The following is a 14,589-nucleotide window of genomic DNA, read 5'->3' on the forward strand; positions in this document are numbered from 1 at the left end:
ATTATGTGGTAGTGGTGACAGTGCAGGACAGCTCTGGAGCAAAATCTACCTGCAGAATTTAATTAGGCAATTCTCATAGAGCTTGCTGCTGGGGAGATGTGGGCCAGAGGAGCTAGGACAGAGTATGGCAGACAGGAGGAGACACAATTATTGATTCTTGGCACTAAGAGAGAAAGACTGTGAAGGCAACGGACCTCAAATCGATGCTGAATTTTGTGTCTAATGAGACACCTGAATTTCTTTTTGCCAGCAAAGGTTATGATAGTTCCAAATAACAGCTTCTCCATCTAATTTTTTACTCATAAATTCACTTCTTGCAGCTCAACAAATAATGAAGATCGATCCATCTGCACATAGAAGTTCTTTGTGCCCACTGGACTATCAACCAAAGCAGTTTTCCATATTTTCCTTTCCACCAGTAGATCTTTGAGATAATGTCATTGTTTTCTCTCAGTATGAGGAACACTCTGACCTTGAGCTTTCTAATACAGTGTACATCCACATTAGGGTAGTTAGTTTATATATGTTGTCTGTTTGATATATATACAGTGCTGATATCTATGTAAAAGATTAGTTGGTTAACATAAAATAAAACAGTATTTGTTTGTTAAAGCCATTTTTCAAGAGGAGAATTTAAATCAGTCAATGGCTCCAGCTCTTAAAAACAAAAAAAGACTGTTTTTGTACAGTTAGGTTAAGAACATTTTCTTAAAAATGTGCAATTAAAGTCGTTTTGTTCTGGGAACTCCCTGAGAACAGCCCAAGTAAAAACAGAGCAGCACCAGTGACAGACAGTGATATTGATTAAGTCAGCCACAGCTTGAAAAGGAGGAGCTGGGGTGGAGATGTGTTGCAGTGCTGCTGGCAGATAATGCTGCCCATGTCGGCAGGCTGGAGCTGTGAAAATAGAGCACTCTGAGGGGAACAGCTGATTGAACAGCTTATGTGGGCTGGTGTTGAGATAAGTTGATGAATTGATGGTTTTAACAGGACTACTCAATTTAGGCTCTAAAGTTTTTGTAGTGACTTTTTATTTTAATATAGATATCTTCTAGTTGTAAATAAGCGAAAGAAACAACAAAAGATTTGTATGAAGCCTCCATGTCCAAGTGTCATCGATGGAAACGAGCATGACCATTACTAAGAGTTTGTAATGTGTGTCGACTTGTTGAGTAAACTGTGGAATCATCTGAGTTTGTTGCTCATATAATATTGGGTGAGCTCCGTACCATGAGGCTGTTTTTACGCATGAAGCATTGATAAGCTTTACTTAATCTAATTTTATTTCAATATTTTATTTGGTTTCTGATGCGATGCAATTGATTCCTGGTCAGAATCATCATCAAATTAATTTAATTTGGCTGCTTCAGGTGCACAGTTGAAGCCATAAACAATACGTTTGAACAAGTGGGTTCTATATGTTGTTTAATGTCATATTAAAAGAGGTCTACATTAAGGTCCTCAGGTGATAACATCAGGCAGTCCACTGAAAAACAATAAACCAAAACATCCTGCCGAATTATTAACAGGACACAATATCAACATTTTGGAGTGGCCCAGCCAGAGTCCACAGCTGAATCCCTTTCAGAAACTGTGTGTGTATGACGAGGAAGCCTTCCAACCTGAAAGAGCTTAAGATTGTTGCCCAAAAGGAACGGTCCAAAATTCCCGTGGTGACATCCAAATAGCTTGTTAGCTATAGCTATTTAATCGCTGTAATGGCAAATACAGACTGCACCACTGATGGCCGAACAATGGGATGCATTTTCAGTAAAAGTTTGACAAAATATTGCGTTATTCCAAATACATCATTCGCTTCCCCAGTACAAATATTGCGGTTGGACTATAAGTAATTCCCTAATTACTGACTGTTGCTGAATATGTGATGGTCTGTGACATGAAAATGACCCAACTGTGGGAGCCATGTCGCGTGTAATGTTCAAAGCAAAGTTCAAATACAGGCAAACCATCCTCTGGTCAACCAGAGCAGGCAGGCAGCAGTTAAACAGTAGTATCAGTCCAAAAATGAAAACATCATAATATGTAAAAAAACAAAAAAAACTTTTATAAGATAAGATACAAAAGACAGAAGCATACCCAGGTCAATCCAAATTCTCCCAGTTTCTCGGTGTCAAACTTTTATTCTCCCTCTGACACACACACAAAGAGCACTTTGACAATTTTAAACCAGTCGCTACAATACTGAGGCAGAGGCGTACCAGCAAGTGATAGATAAGAAACAAATATGATCGCAGTGAGTAAAATGACCATTGGACAGCAAAGTGGAGAACAGCAGGTGAGGAACTGGCTGCTCGAACACAGGTATCACAGAGAACAGACATTTGTGTATTTACATGCGAATGAAAACATTTTATGGCTGAATATAAGTCTTAGACTTTCTGTCTACCTCATAGGTAAAGCTCTCCTGGGCCCTCCACGGCTGTACCAGGAGCTGCAGGAACTTCAACATGACCTTTCAGTGGTAGAAGAGGTTACTCTGCTTGTAGGCACGCTGCAGGGGATATACCAGGTATGTATAAGCCTACGTTTCTTCAGTGTATCACAAGAACATGTAATGAGAAAAATCTAATTAAAGGAAACATAGGAGGCGTAGGCTTTTTGTGTCCAGCTAACTCCAGCTGAATCACGATTTGTATTGTTCACGTGCGTCGCATCACTTCACAGACTAGATCCTTTAGCGTTTTGCTTGAACAGTGTAATTGGCCATTGAAAAACACACAGTTGGCTGACTTTGAAACATTCATTTTTCTCTATCAAGAGTGCTTTCAGTATCACAAATGATTTATAATCAAGTTATCTGAAGATATTGAATGAAAATATATGAAATGTGGAATGCAATCCACCCTGTAAGCCCTGAGAACACGCTGAAGAATTTCAGGGAAGAAAAACTCTGAATTGAATTAAAAAGAAAATAAGTTTGGGTTTGGAATGTAAAAAGATAACCATTTGGGAGCATATTTTTTGCTCTTCCTCATAAAGAAGCTAAATAAGTTTAAAATGTGATCAAAATGCTCCTTTATGTGCTTGTTAAATCATTCATTTGTAAAAGTACAAAGTCTTCCATCAAAATTCCTGGCAAAAGTACCACAATGGTGAGAATGAAGTGTTCCCTCTGATATACCAGATTGTAGTTTAAGATTTGTTGTGCTGCTGAATAACTTGTCAGCACCCCTCCTGTTGTGTTCAAATCAGGTCACTTCCCAGTAGTCTGCCAGCATCACATTTACACCACTATATATTATGTGCAGTAGCACATCCAGGGAGGTATACTCCAGCAATCACCAAGAGCCTCTCAGGCTAATTGTGACACCTTTGCCCCCTGCACTCAATGAGCACAATGTCCTCAGGAGGAGTGATACTGGCCTGGCACTTAATGGCTGATATTCACTATCCACCCAGTTACAATATTGTCTGCTGAAAAAAAAGACTCGATACTTCTACACAGCTCATTCACTGCAGAAAATTGATTTGATTCTGTTTGACTTGAGGGTCTGAGTTTTGCTGTAAAATGGATGCCGGTGCGGAAATAAATTCAGTGTTACATTTGAGTGAATAAAAAGGCTTGTGCAGTTCATTATTTGAAGAATATTGGCTCAAATAATTCTCTGCAGTTTTTGTAAATGGAGGCATGTTAGTTTCTGAGTGAGAATATCAAGTAGATCTATAGTAAGTACCTGTCCTCCGTCTGCATATAATGTGTTTTGCTCTGTGCTAGATGACCCAGTGCATACCACAGCTGAAAAACAAGTAGTTTTACCTGTGTGTCTTTTTTCATCAAAGAACCTGAACACCACCGTGGCACAGGACTGGTGTCTGGCTCTGCAGAGGCTTATCCGCATTAAAGAAGAACAGATCCAGTGTGCTAACAAATGTCGCTTACGCCTGCAGGTGCCTGGAAGGCCAGACAAGTGAGTGGTATTTCACATACAGATGTGGCCCTAATTGAAATGTACATTTTGCTGATGTTTGGGGGCAGGGACATAGTGACAACAACAGCAGCAAAAACACAAAAACACCAAAGGGCCAAAGAGATTTTCAAAAGATGAGGTGCGGCTTGTGCAGCAGTCAGTTTCAGAAATGGTTTTAATGATGACGTTACCAGACGAGCAATGACAGAACCTGGTTGTAACTGAAACCGCAAAATGATCACACGCAGTGACAAGCATTTTGATGTACACACAGCTCAGACTGCTAAGGATTATAACGAGCAGCGATCATAATGTTGTGCAGCACCTTTTTTAGCATTTCACTACTATGTTCTCCTTGAAGCAGTCATTATAAGACTTGTAGGACACATCTTACAAGCAAAGCTTCTGCTGACGCAGCCGTCTTTCTTGATTTTCCTATCAACTGGAATCCAGACCACTTCATTTCACCTCCAAATATATGGAAATTGGGCTTTTACATTGGATATGGTGTTTTTTTCTTTTTTGTTAACTACTCCAGTGTCATGTTGGTGCGCTGCATTACTATTGGTTGGTCAGTAGGCATAGTTAAGTGTTGCAGCTCCCATTGTTGGATAAATCATTTAAAATTTCTGTTACTATCAAAGTTTTGTCCCAGTGTTGCGTAGGATTAGGAACCAAAGATAGCGTCACGATTCTCTGAAATTGGTCATTTATCATCTGGGTCAAAAGAGCAAGTGTAAACTCAACTGAATGCGTTCTCTTGGATTTTTGGAGCATTTGTTTTAAATGGCAGTTTGAAATAATAACCTGTTGCGTGGTTATCTCTTAAACTATTGAAAAAAACAAGAGCGGCACAAAGTATAGCAGGACAGAGAGAAAGCGATGAAAAAGATGGAACACTGTGTGTCTTCGTAGATTCTCATCTAAGTCATGATAATCCTAAATTCTTAAATAGTCAAAAGGCTCTTCTCTTGTAAGGGATGTACTGTGCTGAACTGAGGAGGCCTCAATGAAACAATTTGAAGAATCAAAAACAACTCTAGCTGCCCTCTATGAGACAGCATAGTATTACAGGAAACTGCGGTACCATGGATATGCGTTCTGTAGATCTCGTGGCCAGCAGAACACTCTGACCTTTTGGAAATTAGATGTGAAAACAGTTTGCTCCGTCTTGTGTGTATAATTGCCTGACCCAAATAATTTATTCCATTCAGTACATGGTTTGAATAAAGAATTGGCTTTGTAAAACTGATTTAATTGAGAAAGTTTTTGCTACACCCTTTACCCAACACTTGACATTAATTCATAACTTGTATTGCTTGATATATTCATCCCAAATATCAGAATTATTTTATTTTGATATTCTTGCTCTGTGCCAAATTTATTCAGTGCTATATGTGATCTCCTGGTCTTTGGGGCATCTTATTCTAAATGAAATACACCTAAACCAATAACTTGTGATAGAAAGGTTAAGTAACTCAGTTTAGAGGATAGATTGATGTTAAAATTAAACAGATTTATTACCAATCCAGACACAAAGAAGCATTTGTGCTGTGATTCATCTCAGTTTAACACATACAACCATGTGGAGACCTTAGGCGACTACCTTGTCATACTTGATGTTTAAAATGTCAAGATGAATCCTCGTGGGTAGAATGATTACTGAATGACTGAACATCTACTCAGAGAACAACAAAAATGGTTAGAAAACAGTATATGTGTCGCTCAGAGCACTGCACAGGGGCTGGGGATAGCAAATAATGGCAGATTATAATGGATCCATTTTTGTGGCTTCTGTTTGGGGAAAGGATAAGAAAGAGGCAGGGGAGGAAGAAAAGAGAAAGATTGCGATAGAGAAGCAGGTGCCCTGCTGAGACAAAATAAGCAGGAGTAGGAGAGGAAGAAAGCGAGTGGGAGTGATGAGCGACCTCTCCCATAAAAGACTTGGCTTGGTGCCGACAGGGCAGTGGCAGTCAGAAAAGTGGGCCTAATGCTTCAGAGCCAGGGAGAATCTAAGTGTGCCAACCCAAGCTAAAGTGACAGCTTGAGCAGTGAGGCTCTGCAGATCAGTTCTCCCGCATCTCCCAGCTTCCTCGTTGGCTGTCACACTAGGCCTGCAGGGCCAATCTGCTTACTCAGATGTTCAGTGGAGCCAGATGTCATGCTTGCAAGTGAGTCCACAAATTCCCTTTCAAGGGGTACCCTATTTTCTTAACTCCAGTGATAATGTCATCAGAAACTACACTGACAATGATATGTCCCACCCTTACATGTGTCCCAGTTGTAGATATGTATTTAAGATTTTAAAAATGTGGAAAAGAACACATGTTTAAATCACTGAAAATGGTCAGTTTTAGTTTAAAAGATACCAATGTAAGCTGAAAGAGAGAATTCTGTCGGTGAAACGTCTTATCCTGGTTGTGCGATAGCAGTCTAATTGAGGTTGGACCTCAGTGTTGCTGGGCTGAACCGGTAGTAAGCCTCGGGGTGTAGGGTGACAGGTGGCGCAGTTGGTGCTCAAACCATTCTGACACCACCCGAGGTGCAGTAGTGGCAGCTTGCAGGGAATAGCAGTGTGCAGACCGTGTCTGTCTCTGTTACCCTCACAAACACAAGCGCACCCAAACAGTTGTAAACAGATTTACACAATGGTTTTGTTTTACAGTCCTTCTTCATTTTGTTGCTAATCTATTCAAAAATCTGTAATGAAGTCAGTATTTGCACGTTACATGTAGTCACACGTGCTCCCTGCTGACAAATGCAAACTTACATAAAAACATAGATCTTTGTAAAAGAGGCAGACACATTAAGGGACAGAAGCATGGATCCACGCACTCACATGCAGTGTTGAGCCTTTGCTCTGCTTGTGAGAGTGTGAGACCACAGCAGGGACCCCCTGTACTGAGTTGGTCCCCTCCGATCTGGCCGCAAGCAACTCTCTGCAGTCAGGCAGCACATCACAGCCTCCACACTGCAAACAGACGAGTACGTGGGGAGAATCCTGACTTCTTCCTCAAAGGCACCATGCCTACGTGTGACAGCAGTTCATTAACATCCTCTTTAAGTACACGTGCAGGAGCAACCACAGGCACAGATAAAGGGGCCATAAAGGAGTTTAAACTTCTTTCCTCAACCAAATGTATTTGTTGCTCCAGCAACTTTCACCAACCATAGAGAATACATGAAGGGAACAGAACGCTAACCTTTATTTTTTCCCTTTTTTGAGCCTGCAAGCCAAGGGGTAGAACTTTAATTTACTATCAGATGACTGATTCAGCCACCATTCATTCTAACTGACAGTCCTGTCTAAATAGACAAGCCTCAGAGAGACTATTTACAGTCCTTATGTCCATACTTCAGTGTCTGGAGAGCAGGCCATTTCTTTCTCTCTTTCTTTCTTTCTTTCTTTCTTTCTTTTTTTTCATATGTCTTAGGAGATGCTGTAGACAGAAAGCAATTACAGAAGAAGTTAATATTTCACTTTCCGTCAGTGGCAAATAGTTTTTGCCTGTCCAGGTTTTTAGATGTGCTTCTCTCAGAAATCAATTTCCATTCCTATATAATGGGGGAGATTAGATATTTGTTGAGTTTTTCAGGGGCCACTCAAATGTCTTTTTCAAATTGGCATGTTTGTTAGTTGGAGCTGTAAAGGGCATACTCATATGATAGAGTTTATGTAGACGTTGTGTCGATGCAGAAAATAGTTGGGAATATTATCTTTTGTGTGAAAATGCAGTGAAATAACTGAATGAGCCACAGACTCGGGTAGCGAACTAACTAAATAACTGGATGGCTTTTTGTATAACATTGAGGGATGGAAGAAGAGGTGGAAGCTAGAATTGATTCTTCTCTTATTCAGTCACCAGGATCTGAAACAATGACACAAATATCTTATATTGCTTTATTAAGACACAGAGCTCCATTTTAAAGTACTCTAAAGTATGAGCTCTATTCTAGAAAACCTAAAACACTGTCCATTTGAACTCTCCATTTCCCAGCCTCTGAGTAAATTGGAAATAAAATTGAAATGTGAAATTAAGTCTTTTATTATAGATTGTTGCCTTTAGATGAGACAAATGTTAACGCTGATGAGTAAATGTGCACAACTGGCTTTCACCTCCTGTCAGCAGGAATTCTGGGTACAATGTGCATTTCAGACCCTGGACAGCATGTGGACATGTCCTTATAACGCATGTCACATTCAAGTGAAGTAAGATATCTTTTTCCATCTCTGCATTCACCCCTCTTCCATTCTGCTGTTTTCAGCCGTTTTTTGTTCAGGGACAGCTTGATGTTTTTCTTTTACTTTTCACATTCCCACGTGTTGGCACATTATCTCCTGGAGGCGAGCAAGAATAACCATAGTTCTCCACTGTGGTTATATATTGGCTTTTCTCAGCACTAGTTGAAACTGTTGTGCTACTGCTTCAGAAGTCTAAACAAATTTTGGTTCCTGAGCTCATTTTCTGAGATTCTATTTGTTGTTCTCGTCTGCTTATGTTGCTACAGATGAATTCAGTGCATCTTCTTTATTACCAATTCATGTGATTGTGTGGTGTAAATCGTGTCAATGCCTTTGTGCTTTGTGAGGTCTGATATGATTCCGACCCCATTGATAAACAAAACTAACAAAAGTCATATCTTACTTTTAGTGTGGTCAGAACACAGTTTTCTTACATAAAAATACTACATGTACAATAAATCTTTAATGATTGACTTGGGGCGCCATGAATTTGGTGTAAACTTTTATGTGCATCAACAATTTATACGAACACAGTAAGAAGAAGACCTAGTGGAAATGCTTTTACTCTCACATAAATCTCATTACTTATTGCTAAAATGTGTTGACCTTGCAAGGCAACTGCATTCTTGCTAGATTCTTAAGACTGGGATTTGTTAAGCACCTGTGACCAGGGCGCAGTTGGTCTGGCTAATCATCATCCTACCTGGCAAACTTGGGAAGGTTTTAGCTGTTAGAATAGTCTGCAGTGGTGGCTCCTACAGAGGCTACCATAAAGAATGCTGTGACATCACCTATAACAGCATGAAAGTATCAAACTGGCTTTTCTTAAATGAAAAGGGCCTTTTGCTGTTCATCTAACAGTTCCGCCAAGACACTGAGTCACAAACTGGCTTTGCTGTTTGCTGTAATGGTTTGTTCATCTAATTGGTTGAAGTTTGCTTGTGATAGGTGATGATAGACCCACGGTTAATCCAATCACATGCCTGATATTTTCTTTTAATTGTCCTCCCTGATGGGTCTGTGTAACAATCCATCTGAAGCTTAAATAAAGCATTTTTATTCAATCAAAATAAAAACCTGGGGGTGAAATGTGAAAATTACATTATGGTTTAGATACAAGAGTAAGGCCGGCCTCATAACAGCTGTAAGATGTCTTTTAGTGTGCGTTGCATGTGCCAAATGTGATGGTTTTCATTTTGGCTCCCATGATAACGAATGAAAGCAATCATACTGATTGTGTGACTCATCTCTCAGGCACAGCTCATGTCACAGACTTTAAAAAAACTGTTCATCAGCTTATGTGTTTGAATGATAATTCCAGTTTAGTTTTGCTAATCGGATGTCATTAGAAGTGGAATTTCAGACTATAGTAGTGCTAAAGTTAGTGCAAAAGCCCAAGGAGAGATGCAGTTTGAGGCTTCAAAAGTTACTTGACTGATATTTGGTTACAACTGGGACACTAGCACAACAAATTGATTTAAACCTGTGTCTCGTGAATCTACTCGTGACCAACAGTCTGACAGTTGAAATCAAGTAGAATACTGGCCTATTCTCTTGTGTTGTATGCAGAAACATTTGTCAGGGGTGAAATGAACTTTGAAGTTACAAAATAAAGACTCAGACAGTGGCAGTACAAACATCAGTTATTTACGTGGGTGCGCTACACATCCAAGCACATATTTCTATACGTTCAAGTTGTTTATCCCGTTCAGAACTAAGTCAACAGACTCACAGCCAGGCTCAGCTAAGTCCTTTGATTCCTGTTACTTTTTGCAGAGCCAACTTTTTCTCTGACTGGTTGAGTCTCAGCAGGTTGGAGGTGAAGTGAGGGATGGGTGCATGACAAGCTGCCAGTCAGCACTCGATCCTACATCTGTCCTGTCCTCGTGCATTAGGGATACACGTGCGCTTCAGCGCTGACCTGCTCTCATGAATCCACCGGGCCAGCTCCCCTATCTGCACTCTCACCTCACACTGCCCTCTCCCATCCCCCTGTTTTTCCTTTTTGACTGTCCTTACCTCTCAGGTCTCCTCATCTCCCCTCTGCCAGCATGCACAAGCTCGTTCTCCATTCTGGCAGTGCTTCACACCTGCACTGCGACTGTCAATCAGCAGGCAGGGGAGGTTGGTGGTGACTGCTCTCAGTTTAGGCATGTTTGATGCCGTGTGGGTATAAAGTGTTACCTAAAGAATCCAGCCAAGTATGGAGTTGTATTCTCGTCACACGCTGTCTCTCCTTCTGTCTTCGGCAAATTGCCTCTGTTATATTTAAGCAGTGAATAGTATGAATTACACCCTTTTGCCAAAGTTAAACTTTTTCTACATGTCAAGAAAGTTTCTTTATGCTGTTCTTGTCTACAGTCAGTCGATCTCACCGTATGTGTACAGGTGAGTTTCTTTCTCAAACCCTCTCTTTTCATCCGTCCTCTATGAAATGGAAATGAATTTGCAGCGGGCAGCAGTGGATATGATGGAGGCAGACTTTCTGACAGCCTTCTGTTCTCCACTCATTTACCTTCTAATGATGGCTGATTGTAAAAATGTCTTCTTTATGTGTTTTTCAGGTGGTATTGCCCTTTTCTTTCTTTCTTTCTTTTTTTCAAAGCTGCTTGGGGCTTGAAAAACACATACTGGTTTCAAGTCAGTTGAGCCCACTTTTGTATTGAGTATATTAAGAACTACAGGAGTGATTTTCTTTATTTACTTATTTGTTTATTTATTGGTTAAGGAGACTCACATAAAGCTTGAACTCATGACACATCCACAGTTAAGAGAACCCTCCTTGATGTTGGATGTTACAGAGTTTGCTGCAAATGGGCTCTTGCTCTCACATAATGAGCGTGTTTGCATGGCACAAGAAAAAAAAAGCAGCTTCTTGTTGTGGTCAGATCAAAACCAGACTTTTAACATGCGTGTAATGTGTTAGTCTGACCCATGAAATTGAAGCTCACAGAGCTAGATTAGCACCAGATAGTTCAGTTGGGGATTAAATCTCTCCAGCATATATACACTCAACTAGACTCCAATGGGCCATTGTGCTCTGTATGTGGTCCACAGTTCAATCTTCTCGCATATTTTTTTAGTAAAAACAGGCAAATATATGTGTGAATTATATTTGATTGAACTCCTACGGAATGTATAGAGTTAATTAATTGCATGCTGAAACGTAAAAGAAAAGAGAAGAAAAAGAAAAACTTCAATGAGAGAATGAAATGCTGCTTAACTCCTGTGCCTTGGTTTTGATGAACACCAAATCCTCACCGGTTGCACAGTGTCCATTTATTGCTTATGAAGGACACCTACTAATTTGTTCCCTTGAAAGGGTTTGTTCAGCAGTCCACATTGATGTGCTTGCTCAAACTGTAGTTGTAGAATTGGGGAAGTAGTATTGGCTTTTCTTTGCAATTTATTGCAAAACAGAACCAAGTTCACATATAATTAGTTCCAAAAATGAATGGATGCTCAATCAAAAGTTATCCTCTAAACACAAGATCATTGCAAGTGTAAAACATTGGCTGCACTGGATCACATTGGTCCACACACATGCAGTATTGCTCTTTTTAGCCTAAGTTGTAACTGTTTCATATTAAATACAAAAATAAACACAAAGCACTCATACAGGGCTTCTTACGTATTTGTACTCAATGTTTAGCCTTTTTTCCCCTCGACAATCACACTGATGGGGAAAGTGAGCGCATTGTGGGGGTTCAGTGTCTTGCCCAATTACACGAAACACTGAGCAGCAGTCACCGAATGCTCGTTTGCTTTTCAGCTACTTATTGTTTGGTCAAACAACTTTTTGATTTATATTGATTTTGGGACAGTAGCATGGATTGAAACCTAGCTAGTCTTTTTTTAAACATCCAGCCAATGTATTTTCTTGATTTCTTTGTGAACTGTACACTTTCTGTCTCTTCTGCATAGCATTTATGTTCATAGCTCATAGCTTAGTTGAAGAATTGAACAGATGAAAGAAATCTGGTGTTGCTAAGTCATATTTAAAGTTTGTCTTATTTTTGGGTGATTTAAACAGTAAATTGGTCTGCATTAGAACCTTATGACATTTGAAGTATTCCTCCAGTATCCCTTTCATTGTGTTACTGGACATAAAGCTGTTTTTTGACTGTTATTTCTCTGCTCATTTCACATCTGTTGCCGTTTGGATTTGTTGGTTGACACATTTTGTTACTAAAGAAATATGAGAGAAATATGTGGGACTACCAATGAAGCAGAATGTCTAGAGTGTGTGCAGTGTTATGTCTAGAGTGTGTGCAGTGTTATGTCTAGAGTGTGTGCAGTGTTATGTCTAGAGTGTGTGCAGTGTTATGTCTAGAGGGTGTGCAGTGTTATGTCTAGGGTGTGTGCAGTGTTATGTCTAGAGTGTGTGCAGTGTTATGTCTAGAGTGTGTGCAGTGTTAGGTCTAGAGTGTGTGCAGTGTTATGTCTAGAGGGTGTGCAGTGTTATGTCTAGAGTGTGTGCAGTGTTATGTCTAGAGTGTGTGCAGTGTTATGTCTAGAGGGTGTGCAGTGTTATGTCTAGGGTGTGTGCAGTGTTATGTCTAGAGTGTGTGCAGTGTTATGTCTAGAGTGTGTGTAGTGTTATGTCTAGAGTGTGTGCAGTGTTATGTCTAGAGGGTGTGCAGTGTTATGTCTAGAGTGTGTGCAGTGTTATGTCTAGAGTGTGTGCAGTGTTATGTCTAGAGGGTGTGCAGTGTTATGTCTAGGGTGTGTGCAGTGTTATGTCTAGAGTGTGTGCAGTGTTATGTCTAGAGGGTGTGCAGTGTTATGTCTAGGGTGTGTGCAGTGTTATGTCTAGAGGGTGTGCAGTGTTATGTCTAGAGTGTGTGCAGTGTTATGTCTAGAGTGTGTGCAGTGTTATGTCTAGAGGGTGTGCAGTGTTATGAACAGGATCTCAATCCTTGTGTCTATGAACAGATTTGCAAATTTGTAAAAGCATCTCCAGATAGATCAACCGATTTGTGTGCACATTTAGCACACTTTTTCTTCTTTTGGATAATCTGATAAGACACAAAAATTCTGTATACACATTTGCAAATTTTCTCATCACAAATTTACAAATTAGATTATGAACACAATGAGGATACAGATACACAGCTCTCAAACTATTCACTTAAAATTTGATCCGAAGGGATGTAGAAGACACACCGCTCTATGGCTTGCAAAAAAGGTTTGTGAGATTGTCAAATATTGGGCATTTGGCTGTCTACTAGTAAAATGTAACACAGGGACTTAGTTTAGTTTGTGTTCTCATGCGTATCTTAAGAATATAGATTTTTACAAACATGATTCAGATTTTATTCAAATCTTTTTAAATTAAAATAACATTAGCAGATTAAAAGCTTTTGTCAGTGTCAACATGCACTAATTTTGTTTGTTAACTACTGAAAATAGTTTACAGTTCTTCTAATTTTACATGGAAGCTGCAGATAAATATGCTCTGTGTCACACCTTTAGAGAAATGTAGACATTTACAGCGCACAGTATTTATCTGTAAATTAGCATACGGAGACAGAGGCAAAATGCAAATGACAACTTATACATCAGAAATTCTGATGTTCAAAGGCCATAAGCAAACTACATTATGAAGATGTGTGAGGGCAGAACATTTCATGACTTACATGTTCTCAAAATTGAAATGGATTATTCGGTCTCTTGTGTGAGACACAATATCCATCTCTTCTGGTAAATTATTCTCTTTTTATTCATTAAACCTTTGACCACCTTCATTAGCTGATCGACATTAATTGCTGAGTTATTTTTAATTTTTACCCGGCTGCTGTGTATTTGTTCCATGAAAAAGTGGTGTTTTGAATATTAAACATTCAGTCCCTGCAGGCTTGAAACACACCTATTCAAAAGTTTCTAGCCTGCTGCCCTGCAAAGGTTGGCAAGTAGAGTCGGTTTAGACTCATGGCTTTTACAATGGGTACCAGTGGTGACCCAGTTTCAAGGCAAAAATGTCTTTTCATTCACTTTTCCTTCCACAGCATAATCACTTGTCCTCTTCCATTTATATGTTTGGTATTCATGTCCTTGTCTCTCTATTTAAAGAAGGTAAAAGTAACTTTTTTTGTCCCAAAAAGTCAGAATAAACATCCATCCATCCATTTTCTATACCCGCTTAATCCGTTGGTCGGGTCGCGGGGAAGCTGGAGCCCATCCCAGCGGTCATTGGGCGAGAGGCGGGGTGCACCCTGGACAGGTCGCCACTCCATCACAGGGCCACACAGAGACAAACAACCACACGCACACACTCACTCCTAAAGGCAATTTTAGAGACACCAATTAACCTAACATGTAAGTTTTTGGACAGTGGGAGGAAGCCTGGAGACAACCCACGCATACACAGAGAGAACATGCAAACTCCACACAGAAAGGCTCCAGCTGGGAGTTGAA

General features: G+C 40.0%; 1 protein-coding gene across 2 annotated transcripts in view; it reads left to right on the top strand.

Annotated features, from left to right (window-relative positions):
* The window catches only part of arhgef10la (Rho guanine nucleotide exchange factor (GEF) 10-like a), a 112,225-nt gene that overhangs the window by 41,142 nt on the left and 56,494 nt on the right, over positions 1 to 14,589 (top strand). For both annotated transcript variants that reach the window (XM_072381604.1, XM_072381603.1), the window contains exons 17-18: positions 2,415 to 2,530; positions 3,802 to 3,929. In XM_072381604.1, coding sequence (XP_072237705.1) covers positions 2,415 to 2,530; positions 3,802 to 3,929 — 244 coding nt within the window. The remainder of the gene's footprint in view (positions 1 to 2,414; positions 2,531 to 3,801; positions 3,930 to 14,589) is intronic.

This window comes from Leuresthes tenuis, unplaced genomic scaffold (genome assembly GCF_036924035.1).
Source record: "Leuresthes tenuis unplaced genomic scaffold, fLeuTen1.0.hap1 SCAF_3, whole genome shotgun sequence".
In the NCBI taxonomy this organism is placed as follows: Eukaryota; Metazoa; Chordata; class Actinopteri; order Atheriniformes; family Atherinopsidae; genus Leuresthes; species Leuresthes tenuis.